Raw genomic sequence first — 18586 nt, 5'->3', positions numbered from 1 at the left:
TTTTCACGTATGTGTGAGAGAGGCCTAAGGCTTATTTCAGGGTCAGCCTTGGCCTAGGTATCCTGATCGGCGCATTGGTGTGGAACCTAACTAGGGGAGCCAGGGGCCAGTTGTAGTTTTTAACAAGGGTCTCCATCTTCCCCCCTTCATTAGAAAAACAGTATCCCTCTTCCACCTCCACGTTCGATGTTTGTCTGTATTTCCCCATACCTAGCATGACCTTATCTGACAATATCCATCTGCAAAGATGAGAATAATCCCTTTAGTCACAAATCCTGATATAAGTTATCGGTGCAGCTTGAACATTAGTTAGGCTAATGTACTTTAGTACTTGTAAGGTCACACAAGAAATGAGATGTCAGTGAAATGTAAATGTGAGATGAGCTGATGCAGAAACTGAAGTCGCCTGTAAATGTCACCAAATGATGACCACATAGACGTGTGGTTTATCTAGTGAATGTCACAAAACGTCCTTACTGGCAAGTCCTAAACCACGGCATGCGAAGCGATTGCATGATCCATTTTATCTAAGAAAACCTTCTGAACGGAGACTGACGAAATGAAACTCGTACTAGAAATATAAAGCACAAGTGTTGTCAAAATCATCTCCCGTTATGTCATAATATCTAGAAACCTAAAAGTATCACTCATCTCCAGGATGGGAGGGTTCTATGGAGAGATCAAATGTCAAAGGGTATTCCGATGTAAGAACGTTATCATTAATTCACTGGCTCTTGCAAATCATGTTACTACTCCTACAAGGGTGCGATAACTTGCTGAATGGGGCGACTAGTCTGGGGGACAAAAACGCACCATCGACTAATCAAAAGGAAATTAGCATATTTGGTGAATAATGAAAGGTGAAGTCCGGCTCAACAAATAATTCTTCTATATTCAGAATATCGTGATTCAGACAAGCAGTTAGTGCATGAGTGACGCTACCAACGCGTTTCGGGTATGGTTGGACTCTTCGTCATGATGTTCTGTATGTAAACTGTTGCTAATAAAGAAGAACCGTTTGTTGAGCCGGACTTCAGCTTTTGTTATTAGTGGCGGTGCCGACGTCCGGGCTTCATACAAAAGCGGACTTGCAATTGTGTGGAGCCGGATTGTTTTATATTTCATATTAAAATAGACCCTTAAGAAGAATTTTTTTGAACACTTGTTTATCTGTCAGAGAGTATAAAACGACTGATAGGCTGTGGGCACACAATGCGTATTTTTTGGCTGTTTTATGCGTTTTTTCTTGCAGATTTTAATCAATTTGTAAGGGAAAAAAAATATCCGAGCAAAGCCTATGAGAATCCTGAAGTGCTGTGCCCACGTTGCAGATTTTTTTCTATGCAGATTTTGGTGCTGAAAAAATTTGCACCAAACAATTGGCATGTCAACTGTTTTGTTTTTATTCCAGCGTTCTTCCTATTAGGATGCATCAAAAAATGCATTGAGAACCTCATTCAAAAAAACTGCAAAACTATGGTAAAAAAAACGTGTTTTTTCCGCAGCGTTTTTGCTGACACGAAATGCAGATTTAGGTGCAGAAAATCTGAAAACAAATCTGTGACGTGAGAACATACCCTTACACCTCTTTCACACGTCACGTCACATCGGCGTTTAGTCCTAAAACCAGGAGTGTCTCCAAAACACAGACCAAGTGTCAGTCTTTCAATAACGGTATGCTCACAGAAGCGTATGACTCGAACGAGTGCAATGCGAGAAATCTCGCATTGCACTCTGACCAATGTTATTCAGTGACGGAAAGCAGTTAGTCAGCTTTTTTCTCATCCAGATTCTGGATGAGGGAAAAGTCGCGGCATGCTGCAAATGTCAGTGAGAGACGTGTCACATGCACTCATACAAGTCTATGGTTGCGAGGGAAACATCGGACTGCACTTGGATGATATCTGAGTGCAGTGCGATATACGCACAGGCTGACAATGGAGGAGATGGGGAGATTAATCCCTCCCTCTCCTCCGCAGCTGTGATCCGATCTCAGAATTGGGTCACAGTTGCATGACACTAGGCTTACAGTCGCAGTACAATGGGAACTGAGGGTCATTAGCATATCTCATCTGATGCACTCGGATCACAGATGCAGAGGAGAGGGTGGGATTAATCTCTCCATCTCCTCCATTGTCAACTGATGCGATTATTGCAATGCACTCGTATGGCACCCAAATGCAGTTCGATGTTTCACTCGCACCCATAGACTTGTATGGGTGCGGGTGAGACGGATCTCGCAGACAATCGCAGCATGCCGCGCTTTTCTCTCATCCAGAATCTGGATGAGAAAAAATCTGACCATCTGCTCTCCCTCATCGAATAACATTGGTCCAATTTATACGGTCGTGTGATCGTACCCTTTTAGTTATTCTCTGTAAGTTCCACTCTTCGTTTTGGCAGCCAAATACCGATGAAATACTGACGTGTAAAAGAGGCCTTAGGCTGTGTGCACACATTGTGTTTTTTTGGTGCGTTTTTTCTTGCAGCATGGCAATTCTTTGTGTTTTTAGCTTAGTTTTCATCATTGAAAGCAATGAAAAAAATGCATAAAAAATGCATAATAAAGGAGACAAATAACGGCAAAATCTTGCATTTTTGTATCAGTGATTTTCCTGCAAAAAAATGCAGATTTTGGTGTAGAATGCCTGCGATCAAATCTGCAAGGTGTGCACATAGCCTTAGGGAAAAAAGGGAAGGAATGTACACTGCTGGCGGGCCGGAGGGCACGGGGGATCTGTCAGGTTCCCTTTAACAACCTCTCCGTGCACTGTGCAATTCCAAAAAGATTATGATTATGAATCATGATTTGTAAAACACACAAAGCTGCTACTAAGTAATTCAAAGATAAACATATATTTGTATAAGTATTGTACAGCCATCAGAAAACAAAGGAACAATACATAGAGTAAGTCTTGGACAAATATGCACTAAAGTAAAGGCTCTTCTGGGATCAAACAGGTTGTACGGCACTATACATAGGCCAAGTTTGGAACGGCAGCTTTTCCCCCATTCCTCCACAGCTGTGATTGTAAAAGGAAGTGGCTGCTGGCTACCAAAAGCTGTCTGTGGGCTCAGCTACAGAATGGGGGGTGTCAAACATCCAGGGACGTAAACTATAAGGGTGGAGAGATAAGTGATCCATTGGTGCTCATGATAAGTGATCCATTGGTGCCCATCTCCTATAGTCATCCATTAGAACGGATCCTGCAAAGATCCATAAGGAAACTGATTTCTGCCACTGGATCCGTTTGTTTTTTTTAACATGGGAGCAAGACGGATCTGTTAACGGAGTGTTATTTATCTTCCATTTGTGACAAATCCATAAGAAAACAACAGATCCGTTACAAATGCAAGAACAACGGATGGCTACATAGCAATCCGTTACTGGATCCGTCCTCCATAGACTCTTATGTTTAAAAACAGATCTGGATCCGCTATTTAACAACGGACAAAAAAGTTGTGTCTGCACAACTTTTTTTTGCTAAGGGGTCCCTGACAGATCAGTGCTAACGGACAATTCCAGGACATGTGAACTAAGCCTATAAAGAACCAATATTAAAATGCTAAACTCTTGTTTTAGATTTTGCATTGGGCCCTTAAAGAGGTTTTCCATTTTTAAAAAACTAGGTCCCAAACAATTAGATAATCTAATATATAAAGCTGAGTGTATGTATGTATGTGTGAATGTATGTGTATATCTGCTGACATTAAAGTCAATGGAGCTGGGAGCTACAGGTCATTAATAGGAGCGCTGATTGGTTGATGGAGCAACAAAGGACATTGTTAGTATAAGAAGCTTATGTGTCAGGTAATAGGATACCGGTAAAGAGAGAGAGAGAGACAGACAAAGAGAGACAGGGAGATAGAGACACAGACAGAGAGAGAGAGGCAGACAGGGAAAGTGACAGACAGACACAGAGAGAGACAGAGAGACGGATAGAGACAGAGAGACAGACAGAGAGATTCACATAGAGACAGACACAGAGAGACATGGATAGAGACAGACAGAAAGAGAGACAGATAGCTACAGAGAGACAGAGAGAGAAACAGAGAGGCAGACAGAGAGAGTCGGATACAGATAGAAACAGAGAGACGTTTAGAGACAGACAGAGAGAGAGAGAGACGGATAGAGACAGAGACAGACAGAGACAGACACATAGAGGCAGACAGAGAGAGATGGATATAAACAGTCAGAAAGAGAGACAGAGAGAGACAGAGATAGATGGATAGAGAGAGACAGAGAGATAAACACAGAGGCAGACAGAGAGTCGGATACAGATAGAGACAGAGAGACATTTAGAGACAGACAGAGAGAGAGACAGAGACAGAGGGGCAGGCAGGGAGAGAAAGAGGGGCAGGCAGGGAGAGACAGAGACAGAGGGGAAGGCAGGGAGAGACAGAGACAGAGGGGAAGGCAGGGAGAGACAGAGACAGACAGAGAAACAGACAGAGACTCAGAGAGAGAAACAGAGAGAAAGAGAGACAGACAGGGAGACAGAGAGAGAGTGGGAGAGAGACAGACATTTAGTTGCTATTTCGGGCAACATTGGGTACTACAGCTAGTTGTAAAAAACAAAACAAACACATATAATTCTCATCCTCCCAAAGTTCAGTGCCGGCTTCCCATCGCCACTGAGGTCTTTCTTTTTTTTGGCTGCACCTCACCACTGCAGCCGATCGCTGAGCTTTACAGCTTTGGTGATGTAGACAGTACAAGCTGCTGAGCTCAGTGATTGGCTGCAGTGGTCATGGGCGCTGTGTTGTGAAGTGACTGATGCAGTAGTAGAGACTATCTCAGTTGGGTTATTTATGAGTATCCATTCGTTTGCAGACCACCTTTTACAAAGCTGGAAAACCCCCATAAAATGATTATTTCTTTCAGAATCTGCCCTCTTTAAAGGGAATGTGTCACCAGGTTTTTGCTCCCCCATCTGAGAGCAGTATAATGTAGATATAGAGACCCTGATTCCAGCGATGTGTCACTTACTGAGCTGTTTGCTGTCATTTTGATGGAATCACTGTTTTCTCTGCTGCAGATCTAGCAGTTACAGAACTCATGAATATGCTGGACTACTTGCAGCATGCCAAATAGTCCTGTAATGATAATCTACTGCTGATTAATCAGTGATTTTATCAAAACTACACTAAGCAGCTCAGTAAGTAACACATCGCTGGAATCAGGATCTCTGCCTCTACATTATGTTGCTCTCAGATTAAGTAGTAAAAACCTGGTAACAAATTCCCTTTAAGGAGCCAAAAAACCCATCCCCCATGCACATTTAGTCCCATATTTTTCTATATATTTTGGTAACTTACATTTAAACAGCTGTAATTGCTTCCCTCCTCTCTTGTGCAGGTATCCCGAGACTGTGACTCCCCCCGGCATTGTCAGTAGGTTCTGGGCACCGATGGCCCTCATGGGAATGGGCCAGCTGTTTTCTCCCGACGCCATATTTCTGTAAGACATGGATGGCAGGATTACTTTTCACAAATCTTAACACATGGTCATCTTAGAAATCTAAGCAGGTCGTTGCCAAACCTACCCAGCCTCACATATTAGTTGTTTCCTTTCCAAAAATCCAGCTCTAACTGTGAGCACTGGATCCCGGGAGCTGTAGTAATGGTGAGCCCGCTAAGTAGGAATGTTACAATAACCTTCACCCTTCTACTATGGCGTAATGCCAATGCAAAACATCCTGCGGCCGGGCATTGGTAAGGTGTATCCTCTGCAGTAGTTTCCTTGTAGAACGGGTAATTATTATCTGAAATGAACCTGCGCTACCTAAATACTATTCTAAATCCATGTTATCCATTAACTGCTCCTGAACATCACAAAGATTTCACTATTTAAAGGGGTAGTCCCATTTCCAAAATCTTATCCCAATATGTAGTAGATGTAATAATAATAATAATATTATCAAATACCTCCAATTAGTAATGTAGTATAGTTCTCCTGATTAGCCATGTCTCTTACCTCATGTGCAGGGCATTGCAGCTAAGGTATCCATGGTTACGGCCACTCATTCAGGGAGTGTTAGTTGTTCGTAGTCGTAACATGGATATCTAAGCTACTGCAATGCCCTGCACATGAGGTAAGTGACATAGCTAATCAGGAGAACTATACTACATTTCTAATTGGAGGTATTTGTTGACCTATGTCCTTTTTTGGGACGCCTAATCTTTTGCTTAAAATTCATTAAATTTAATTAACTAATCATTAATTTATTTAATTTATACATTACATTCATTAATTTTGCTTAAATTTCATTTTCAGTTTAATTTTTTTTTTTTTTCGTTGAAAATCTGTCATTTAATAAAAAAAAAAAAAGGCAAGTAATGGGTTAATATTATTATTACACCTACTATGTATTGGGATAGATTCTTGGAGATGGGAATACCCCCTTTAAAAAAAAATGTTTTGCCAGACAATGATGAGTCTAAGGCTATGTTCGCACGTTGCGTTTTTTCCCGCGTTTCTGCAGCGTTTTTAGCAGCAGCGTTTTTGCGCTAAAACGCATGCGTTTTTGATTGCCAGCAAAGTCTATGGGAAAAGCAGAAATCCTGTCTGCACTTTGCTTTTTCTTCTGCAGCGTTTAATTTGCATATTTGTGGTCAAAAACCATGCTGAAAAAGAAGCAGCATGTCAGTTGTTTTTGCCATTTCTGCAGCGTTTCCTTAACATTGGAGTCAATGAGAAATGGCAAAATGCAACCAAAAGCACAATTCCTGCGTTTTTCATGCTTTTTCCCTGCTTTTCTACTGCGTTTTTGGCTCCAAAAACGCATGCTTTTCTGGACAAAAAATAATGGGTTCTAATGTTCCTTTACACACACACAATAACCGAAAATTTAAATGTTAAAAAATAATAAACTTCACCTATTTTTCTGTTAAAATGTGCATAAACACTATTTTTTCATTAAAATTGATAATTTCCCATATAGTTTTATTAAAAGTTAATTTTATACTTTTTTTCTCTTTTTTCATTCTTTTTGACTAATTCAACTTTATTTCTCAGTGTCTTGATCTCAAAAACGCAGGTGAAAACGCAGGTAAAAAGCGCTAAAAACGCACTAAAAATGCGGTAAAAACGCATGCGTTTTTAGTGCTAAAAAATGGTCAAAAGCCATTTCGTCAAAAACCAAGGGAAGGAAAACGTGCAGAATAAACTGCAGGTACTCCGACGCAACGTGCGCACATAGCCTAACATTTTCAAAGTAAAAGGTATAAACAACATGAAACACATAGTATAGGGCCAAAATTTGGGATAAATGTGATAAATATGGGATAAATATTACATCATTGCAATATTTATCCTCTGTCTTCTCCCAATATCTGTTAGCACCGTGTATTTTCATGTATTTTTATTATGAAAATTATTTTTGTCTAATAAATCGATTAAATTTTGGCCCTTTGCTATGTGTTTCATGTTGTTATTATGATATTAGGTTTTGGCCGTATTTATGTATTTAAAAAGGTACATTGTGGTTACTAATGTGAAAGGTATGTATACTTTTGCAACCATTTATTACTCCAATGCGTTTTACATAAAAAACTAAGCAGCATGTTGCTTTAGATAAATAGATAAATACTGAAAATGTATTCAACATCCCTCATAGTCTCCATTAGAAATGTGTCACCGTTTTGTGTACACAGCTAATATGGAGCAATGTGACTCCATGGCTACAGGCGACACACATTGTGTAGTCTGCCGACATGTGCTGCACGCTCTTATCTGCTCCCATTTCTACTTTTAATAGGGAAGCATAAAGAAAAGGCAGAGAAACACATCAGGCCAAACAATTCTTTTTAGACTGTAACCATGGAGACACATAGGTCCGCATAGGAGATATATACAAATATTTTTTTAAAGGATTGTGTCATCAGAAAATTACCCATTATATATATGAGGTTTTTTCATTACATTTATTTTTCTTACAATTTTGATAGTGATTTTTTTTTTCATATCATGTTGACCTCTTTCTTATTCAGCACATAATAATAATAATAATAATAATAATAATAATAATAATAAATGTATTTCTATAGCGCCAACATATACCGCCGCACTTTACAATTCAGGTTCATATACAAACAAGTTATAGAAAATACAGTGATTAGAACAAAAAAAGACAACCCTGCTCGTGAGAGCTTACAATCTACAATGAGATGGGGGGGACAAGGTACAGGTGATTATTTACAATGACAATCCAGCCATCTCAAGGAAATGGGGGATAGATAATGGCTTCTTGGACCAGTAGGCCAAAACTTTGAGATGCTTTTGGGTGCGGTGGAGTTTCATGGGGAGTTATGTTTTGAGACGTTGGGGAGGGATTATGTGAAATTAGTTTGGCTAGGGAGTGTGATAGGACGCCCTAAAAAGATGTATTTTTAGGGAGCGTCTGAAGCTGAGTAAGTTGTGATTCGTCCTAGTTTCTTGGGGTAGAGTGTTCTAGAGGATTGGTGCAGCTCAGGAGAAGTCTTGGATCCGGGAGTGGGAGGTTCGGATTAGTGTGGATGTTAGTTGAAAGTCATTTGCAGAGAGTAGAGAATGGGTAGGGTGACAGACAGAGGGGAGGGTGGAGATGTAGGGGGGGGGCGCACTGTGGAGAGCTTTGTGGTGATAGACAGAGGGGATGGTGGAGATGTAGGGGGTGCCGCACTGTGGAGAGCTTTGTGGGTGAGAACAAGCAATATGAATTGAATCCTGTGATATATGGGCAGCACATGAACATTAGCAGCAATAGGCCGACTCAGACCCTACTTTGTCGTATTAAGGCTAGGAACGCACTTTGCGTTCACCTACTTGCAGTTTAGAACGCACGTTTTGGGCTTAATTGATTTGATCAAAGTTGCCTTTTTCTGAAATTTAGCGCTGAAAACGCATGCATTTTTGTCGCGTATTTGATGCGTTTTCAGCGCTTTTTATCTGCGTTTCCACCTGCGTTCTGATAGTTGCGTTTTGAACATAAAGACACTGCTTAATAAAGTTTAAATAGTCAAAATCTTAGAAAAAAATGGTACAAAAATATTAAAATATTAAATTAAAAAAAACCCATGAAATTAAATTATGCTCATTAAATTATTGCGGTAATATGATATTTTATGGCAAAAATTGCAATAAAGTATTGTTTTCCTTAACTTAATTGTCGGACTATGTGTGTGTGTAAAGGGACTTATGAAATCATTATTTTAATGTCCAAAACGCATGTTTAATGCAATGAAAAAGCAGGTAAAACGCAGGAATTTGAAGGAATCTTGGTTTTTGACATTTCTCATTGACTCCAATGTTATCAAAACGCACCGAAAATGCCAAAAACAACAACATATTACTTCTTTGAACGCATGGTTTTTGCCACAAAATATGCAAATTAAACGCAGCGTTTAGAAACGCAAAGTGGGGTCGGAAAATCCACTTTTTCCATAGACTTTGCTGGTAAATCAAAACGCATGCCTTATGGCAAGAAAAAGGTGCTTCCCAAAACGGACCTAAAAAGCACCTAAAATGCACCTATTGCAATTGGCGGATACTGTATTATCCACTGTGTATAGTTGTTACTTTTCAATGTAATCCTGTCTGTGATGATAATAAGACTGCTGAGAAGTATTCTGGAAGCGTGAATCTAGCTTAAGGTCTAGTGTAAAAATGGCAAGATTTCTATAGCTAAAATACGAAATAAAAATATATATTTTTTTATACACTTGACACATTCCATTTTAGGCCATGTGCACACGTTGAGTATTTGGTGAGTTTTTTACCTCAGTATTTGTAGCCAAAACCAGGAGTGGGTGATAAATACAGAAATGGTGCCCGTGTTTCTATTAGGCTATGTGCCCACGGGACTCTGTATCTGCGGATTTTTCTGCATCAAAATCCGCAGCTTTCCCCCGGAATCCGCACCTTTTCATAGGTGCGGATTTTGTGCGGATTTGACGCGGATTTTGTTGCGGATTTTGCGGTTTTTTTTTTATTCAATTGAATAGGCAAAATCCGCACGAAAATCCGCAACAATAATTGACATGCTGCAGATTTTTCCGCACGAAAATCCGCACGATTTCCGCTGCGGAAAAATCCGCAGCATGGGCACAGCATTTCCGAAATGCCATAGAAATGGCTGGGAAGTAGCTGTGCTGCAGATTTTTGGAAAATCCGCAGCTTTTCCACGAGAAATCCGCGGCAAAATCCGCACATTTTCCGCAGCGTGGGCACATAGCCTTATTATACTTTTCATCTGATTGTTCCACTCCCGGTTTTGGCTACAAATACTGAGGTAAAAAAACTCACCAAATACTGAACGTGTGCATGAGGTGTGCATAGATATTGGAGTAAAAAACTGACTAAATACTCATAACATGTGCATGTGGCCTGAAAAAGAAGCACAGTGGGCAGATTTCTATAGAGCCACATGCACACGATGAGTATTTGGTGAGTTTTTTACCTCAGTATTTGTCACCCAAAACCAGGAGTGGGTGATAAATACAGAAGTGGTGCCCGTGTTTCCATTATACATTTTCTCTGATTGTTCCACTCCTGGTTTTGGCTACAAATACTGAGGTAAAAACCTCGCCAAATACTGAACGTGTGCACATGGCCTAAATAAGAATTGTCATAATTGCTTTTTATTTGAAAATGTATTACAAAAATGGCTAAAATTATTTTTTTTTCCTTTCACAGCTGCCATTTGTAACCTTTTTAAACCCCGGATGAACGTTTTAATTCATTCTCGGTCTGTATGAGTGCAGCCCCCATAATTAGGTTTAATGATGAACTTTCCCTGAACTTCTGACTTGAAGGGACAATGGTGGACTATCATCAAAAGTATTAAAAGACTGCAGTATGAAGTGAAGATTGTCGCCGCACTGAGCGGCCATTATCTTCATCAATCGCGCCCCTGTCCATTTACTCTTTATTTCACTGAAAGAAGATTTTGTAAAGAGTCAAAGTAAAAAACGGGCTAATAAGCATTTCTTTCCACTTAATATTTATTTACACGATTCCTTAAAGGGACCCTCACTTAAAGTGCTCTGGTCTAGTGGCCATGGACTACCCATGTGGTCACTGGATCATCAAATCATTAAGCTAAACCTTTTTTTTTACAAATTATAAATTAGGCTCTCTCCAGTCATCTTACTGAAAGCACGGCTACTGGGATAAAAGGAACTTTATTCCTCCCAGGAGCCGCCTTTCAATCATAGAAGTGTGCTCGGAGTAGCTCCGTGCACAATGAGCACCACCTGTAAGCATGCCACAGTCCTTTGCCAGCCTGCTGCCAAAGTGGAATGGAGTACGTACAGCCAGTGCTCACGGTATACTGACCGGTGACTGAAACCACTCCCAAGCACAGTTCTATGACTGAAAGTCAGCGGCTCCTGGGAGGAATGAAGTTAGTTTTCTCCCAGTAGCTGCGCTTTCAGTAATGTGGCAGAACAGAGCCTAAAGTTAATTTTCTCCCGGCTGTCAGTAAAGGGTACGTTACACGCTGCGATATCGGTACCGATATCGCTAGCGAGCGTACCCGCCCCCGTCGGTTGTGCGTCATAGGCAAATCGCTGCCCGTGGCGCACAACATCGCTCGGACTCGCGTACTTACCTGCCTAGCGACGTCGCTGTGACTGGAACACCGCATCCTTTCTAAGGGGGCGGTTCGTACGGCGTCACAGCGACATCACTAAGCGGCCGCCCAATAGAAGCGGAGGGGCGGAGATGAGCAGGATGAACATCCCGCCCACCTCCTTCCTTCCGTATTGCGGGCGGCCGCAGGTAAGGTGAGGTTCCTCGTTCCTGCGGTGTCACATAGCGATGTGTGCTTCTGCAAGAACGACGAACAACCTGCGTCCTGCAACATCAACGATATTTGGGAAATGGACAGCGTGTCAACGATAAGGTGAGTATTTTTGATCGTTAGCGGTCGCTCGTACGTGTCACACGCAAGAACGTCGCTAACGAGAACGGATGTGCGTCACGAATTCCGTGACCTTAACGACATCTCATTAGCGATGTTGTTGCGTGTAAAGCAGCCTTAAGGCAGCTGGACAACACTGGAACACAATTAACGTACAAATTCCCTTTTTCTGTAATTTCCACATGGTGGGTACAGAAGTTGCATCCTGCTGCAGTCGGACCCCGGAGATCTAGTGGGTCCAAGAGATTCTGTTGTTCTATATAAATAATATTAAAGGAGTGGACACATATTCAGTAATCAGGAGCCTACTGTTCCTCAGCCTATCAGCTTTTATCTTGCTGGGGAGCGGTGTGCTCCTAGTTTATTGTCCATGTGGACCAATGGCTAAAACTGTGTATCTTCTAATGCTGCAAGCAAGAGCGGATTTGCGTAGAGAGACGCTAAAGCTGGTTGGTCTAGCTTTGGAGCAGCACTTCCAAACTCTACAACAAAGGGCTTGTTAGTGCTGCGCTCCATGCTTAGAAGATGGCCATCATCGATAGACCTCAGCGGTGACCACTAGGCAGTGAGCAGTAAATGATAGAATTAACGGAGTGGATTATAAATTTGCTTGTTTGTACAAACACTTTGCAATTTTAACCATTTAAAAAGATGAGACAACCCCTTTAATGATACATGATAGGTAGAGTGGGGGACTCTGATACAGATTTCACAATCTGGCCACGAAGTTTGAGAAATTTCCTCTTTGATTAGGGGTTTATTGACTCTTCTGTTGCTTCCCTAAGAAGGACAGGGCTGACTAAGACAAGTGACTGGGAAGGAAGCGCCATGGCTGGTGGAGATAACTTGCTACATGATGTCATAGACGCAGAGCTGTACATGATAGACATTTGCATGACAACTCTTCTACTGTGACAATAGATTAAAGGTTTCTTTAATGTCCTATGTGAGACATGACTTATCGCTAAATTATGAGTATGACGTGAAACTGAAAATGTTCTTATCTGACTGTGACCCCAAGCAGCAGGATGAGTAAAGAAGACGTGACGATGTTCAACCTAAGAAGGGACTACATGTCCTTCTAACTTCCTATACCTTATATACTTCAATGGAACTGGAACCATGAAGCGTGATAGAGCAGAACAAGGGAGGGAACTACAAACCTGCGCCATTTCCCACTGTTTACTTAACCAGTGTATATAGAAGACCACACAAAAAAATTACATTTTGCCGATTCCCGACTATACTACCGGATTGCACGGTTGAAATTTTTAGTTGTACAGCCTTGGAGTCGTTACTTCATGTGCAGCCAGGGTAATATCTTTTTGGCATCTGTATGTTCTTTCTGTATTCCCATTTTCTTCCTTTAATTTGCGCCCCATTATTGAGGTTGTCCACTTTTAAGAAAGTTGACCCCCAAACACTTAAAAATACCTACAGTTCTAAACTGAGCAGGTACCTCCCGGGGTCCAGCGCCAACAATCAGCTGCTGCTCAGGTCCTGGAGCTTTGGCTGCAGTGGTGACAGTGCACATCACCTCTGTAGCTAATTACTGAGCTCAGCAGTTCATGTTGTCTACCTCCACACAGCTGCTGAGCTCTGCGATTAGTTACAGCAGCAGAAATGAGTGATGTCAACATTATGTCACAGGTAAAACTCAGAGACCGAAGGAGTGGTGGGCATCTGGCGCTGGACCCGGGGAGGGGAAGTTGTAACGCTCGCCGCCTGAGGTGGTTAAGCGGCGAGCAGGAGTGGACCCACTGGACCACACGGGGACCCCAGGCTTACCGTTAAGTGGGAGAGGCTTGACTAAACACCCACCGTGAGGCGGATTCCAGATACCACTCCCAGGACAGTGACCGGGCCTGTGACAGCTTACACCCAAGGCAAGGACAGACACAAGTGTGGACAGGGCAAGTCACTGGAGTAGCAGATACAGCCGGGACGACTGAGGCTGACAGTACACTGTCACTCATACTACAGGGCCACCGGGAGAGCTGAGGCAGATAGCATGGCCAGGGTGGACGGACAGAGTCAATCGTACTAAAGAGCCACTGGGACAGCTGAGGCAGATGGCACAGCCAGGGTGGATGGACAGTCACTCGCACTACAGGGCCACCAGGACTGCTGAGGCAGATAGCATGGGCAGGGTGGATGCACACATCGGTACTGACAGGACCGGGAGACAAGCAAAGGGATACTGACACAGAAAACACAGCTGACAAGGGGACCTGACAACAAGCTGGCTAGGCTGCTGAACCACTAACTAACAGAACACGTTGATTAGGCACCTCCCCTAGTGGGAGACTGCCTTGCATACCCAATCACTGAGAGACTTTGTCAGGGGATGGCGCGCACACAGCCTAGGAGCTCTCCCGTAGGACCTGTGCCACGTGCACAGGCCCTGGGAGGGGGAAGCAGGAAGCACCCATGTGGAGGACCGCGGGGAAATCGGGTAGCATGGTGAGAGCCAGCCCTGCGGGGAGGAGAGTGAGGGGTGCAGGGATGCCAACACTACATGAGTAGTTGATCTTTTTGTTATTTTAGAATATTTGAGGTCCTATTTCCCGAGAAAGTGGAAACCACCTTTAAGTTGGAGAGTGCATATAGACAGGGACTAGGGTTCTGTTTAAACTAAGTTAGCACTTTGCAGGTCACCAGACACATGATATAATAAATGTTGGCCAGTACAGTCATAGTAAAAGATTGTCCATCATTTTCAGTGAAATGCGCAATTGTTTGACTGACGACTGACCGTTCAGAACACCAGCTGGGCACGTTGCATTTTTTGGCTGATAAGCACTAACTGCATTATTATCTGAAAAAGTCCAATTTTGGCCAATGCAGCCTGAGATTTATTTTCGATTATTATTGAAATATTGCTCAGCACATTTTCATCCGAGCTGTATGGGAGCTAAACGGAAATGAAAAATTCTGTAACGGCAATTCCTAAAGCTGTCAGCAGAATAGAGGCGCCATTTACAGTCTGTAGTCTATAAAATGAGAAGATACTTGACTATAGGAGTAGATAGATTGCTAAAGAGGAAAGTGAAAAAAAGGACACTGTTATTACTGTATAAAGAACCCCTTGTACGTGGGGTCGTGGTACTGAATTTGCATTCTCACCGGCTTCTAGGAGGGACAGATGCCACAATATGGTGAGGACCACTAAGACTCTCTAGTGTCCCTTCACAAATTCACTCCTTAGTTTCCGATACGTATCTAGAATAACAAACTAGCCACACTGCCTGAGCGCTCACTCAGATGTCCGAGCCAATCGGTCCAAGCACAAACCACTAAAGCTTGAACTGGCCGTGGCTGTCGCGAGTGTGACAGCTTCATATACTTCTAATAGTCTAATGGGCTGTCATGCTTGGGTCGGGTGAACGGCGGCCAGTTTATGCGTTGCAGTCTGAGATTGGACAGAAATCCAAGGACATCTGAATGAGCCCTAACTAGTGTTGAGCGAACCCAGATCCGCAAAATCCGTATCCGCACGGTTTGAGAGTCTGATCCGAGTCCGACCAGTACCCGGGATTCGGGGTGCACGATCCGGATCCTTTTTTTTTTCCCTCTCTCTCTCTCTTTCTCTCTCTTTCTTTCTCTCTTTCTCCCTCTCTCTCTTTCTCTCTCTCTCTCTTTCTCCCTCTCTTTCTCCCTCTCTCTCTTTCTCTCTCTTTCTCTCTCTCTCTTTCTCCCTCTCTCTCTTTCTCTCTCTCTTTCTCTCTCTCTTTCTCTCTCTCTTTCTCTCTCTCTTTCTCTCTCTTTCTCCCTCTCTCTTTCTCCCTCTCTCTTTCTCTTTCTCTCTCTTTCTCTCTCTCTCTCTTTCTCTCTCTCTTTCTCCCTCTCTCTCTTTCTCTCTTTCTCTCTCTTTCTTTCTCTCTCTATCTCTTTCTCTCTCTCTTTCTCTCCCTCTCTCTCCCGGCTCCCCATTGATTTACATGGACGCGGATTCCGGATCGGATCTGGACTTCTGTGGCAACCCGATCCGGATCCGCCGGACCCGGATTATAACCGATCCGCTCAACTCTAGCCCTAACCATGAATATTAGTGTGCCTACATAAATTCTTAGCTCTGTAATGCTATGTTTGTTAGACCCCTTTCAAAAAAAATAAGTGCTGCTACTGCAATATTTTAAAGGGGTTGCCCCACGAACAAACTTCATTTTAATCAATAGATCTTGGGATAATAATAATTTCTACAATTGCATGAGTTTATATAAAATGTTCCCGTGCTGAGATAATCTTATATATGTGCCCCTGCTGTGTACTGTGTAATGGCCGTATCTGACCGTACAGGGACATGGTCTTATCATACCACATCTCCTGGGCAGGGAAGGACACAAAAGAGTATACAGATATTACACCACGGGATCGCAAATATTTCTTTCTGTGAGGTAAAACATTTTTAAAAACAACCAAGGAGATGTTTTACCTCACAGAAAGAATCAGCTGTGATCCTGTGCTGTAATGTCTTTATACTTTTTTACTTCCTCCCCTGCCCAGGAGCTGTAGTATGATCAGACCATGTTCCTGTATGGTCAGACACAGCCATTACACAGTACACAGCAGGGACACATATATAAGATTATCTCAGCTCAGGAACATTTTAAACACATCCAATTGTGGAAATTATTATTATTCCAAGATCTATTGATTAAAATCAACTTTAAAATTAACTTTGTTTGTGGGAAAACCCCTTTAAGGCTGCATTCACAGACATTGGTCATGCTGCATCTTTAAACTGCAGCATCGTTGTGCCGGTGGGATTTTTTCCCCTGCAAAATTACTTAATTTTGCAGGAAAAAGCTGTTTCTCTTGCAATATCGAACAGATTGTGCATGACTTTGAGGGTGGAACAGCTGTTTAATCTGCAAGAATAAGCGATTATGCATGGAAACAGTGGAAAGAAGCAGCACATGCCACGGAGCACGACAGCAGCATGTGAACACAGCCTAAAGGTTTGTTATGGTCATACACAATACTTTCTGAGCTCAATATATATATATAGAGCTGTGATACAATGTCCATAGACTTCTGCAGAGCCCTACTGTACTTGTATCCAGTAGGATGTGACCTAAACGTATATACACATCATGCGGTTTCATGACATTTCCAGGAGGGATTTTCCGGTCGTTGATTCCTATATTATTCCCAATTACCCTTACCCGGTATCAATAATACACGGACACTGCTTGCGACTTGGTAAAAAATGGCCACAGCAGCCCTTTATTGCCTATTGTTTACACACTAACACAAGGGGGCGCCGTCCAACGGGCGTCCCCAACATTTAACAATAGGTAATACCATAATAATAATAATACAGTACGTAATACAATACGTAACCCTGGGTAGGCCCGGTCCAGAAACCACCTTCCACCACCAAAACATGATCCCTGGCCGCAACACACACCGGGCCGGAGATGAGGTATGAATCACCTACGGATCAATACCCCCCACCTTGCAGGACCCATGCCTGCAAGATCCTTGTAACCGGAGCCACTATATCCTACAAGTGACTCTCCAATCAAATAACATTATCCGTTAAACCGCCTCTGGACCAGACCTACCCCCGCCATAAGTCCGGTCCAGAAGCCATACTCCACCACCAGAACACAATCCCTGGCCGCAACACACCGACCCAGAGATACGAGGCATTAATCACCTACGGATCAATACCCCAACCTTGCAGGACCCCATGCCTGCAAGATCCATGTAACCGGAACACACCAACCCAGAGATACGAGGCATTAATCACCTACGGATCAATACCCCAACCTTGCAGGACCCCATGCCTGCAAGATCCCTGTAACCAAAGCCACTGTATTCCGCAAGTGACTCTTCAATCACACAAACCGTCAGAAAAAACACGATCCCTGGCCGCAACACACCGACCCAGAGATACGAGGCATTAATCACCTATGGATCAATACCCCAACCTTGCAGGACCCCATGCCTGCAAGATCCCTGTAACCAAAGCCACTATATCCTACAAGTGACCCTTCAAATCACACAACCGTCAGAAACACGATCCCTGGCCGCAACACACCGACCCAGAGATGGGGGCATTAATCACCTACGGATTAAAACCCCCCCAAGTAGCATCAAGTATCAACCGTGTCTCAAAACCTTACATTCCTCTTTACCTCCAAGTCAATATTATCCCCGGCTGCAACCTCCAGCCCAGAGATATGAGGCATCAATCACCTACGGATCAATCCCCCATGTGCATAACAGTAACTGTGACCTCAAAAACCTTAAAGCCCGTTAGCGACTTTAATCCAACAACATCCCCGGCTGCAACTAGCCCAGAGATAAGAGGTATTAATCACCTACGGATCAAAACCCCTATGCCTTGCAGAACCACGTGCTTGCACTGCACTTGGATCCAGAACCATGACCCCAACCAGTGACTCCTCCTGCGATTACCATTTCACCAAAATGGATCACTGACCATAACAATGGTCCCATATTTAAATGAGGTAAAAGTCACCAAAGGAGTAATACCCTTACCCAAACCAAAAACACCCGTACTTTCAATTACCTATCACCTGGGGCACTATAGCCACCTGTGACTCCCTGGCAACCATCAACTCCTTAATATATAATCCTTGGCAACAACCCTGACCCATATATAAGGCATAAAAGGCATTGATCACCAACGGAGCAATACCTCCTCCCTG

General features: G+C 42.9%; 1 protein-coding gene across 3 annotated transcripts in view; it reads right to left on the bottom strand.

Annotated features, from left to right (window-relative positions):
• Positions 1-18586, bottom strand: part of SH3BP2 (SH3 domain binding protein 2) — a 131936-nt gene that overhangs the window by 30611 nt on the left and 82739 nt on the right. For all 3 annotated transcript variants that reach the window (XM_075333065.1, XM_075333017.1, XM_075333056.1), the window contains exon 2: positions 5320-5459. In XM_075333065.1, the coding sequence (XP_075189180.1) occupies positions 5320-5455 (136 nt within the window). In that variant the 5' untranslated portion in view covers positions 5456-5459. The remainder of the gene's footprint in view (positions 1-5319; positions 5460-18586) is intronic.

The sequence above is a fragment of the Anomaloglossus baeobatrachus genome, chromosome 1, assembly GCF_048569485.1.
Source record: "Anomaloglossus baeobatrachus isolate aAnoBae1 chromosome 1, aAnoBae1.hap1, whole genome shotgun sequence".
NCBI lineage: Eukaryota > Metazoa > Chordata > Amphibia > Anura > Aromobatidae > Anomaloglossus > Anomaloglossus baeobatrachus.
This window is presented reverse-complemented; position numbering and strand designations above follow the sequence as displayed.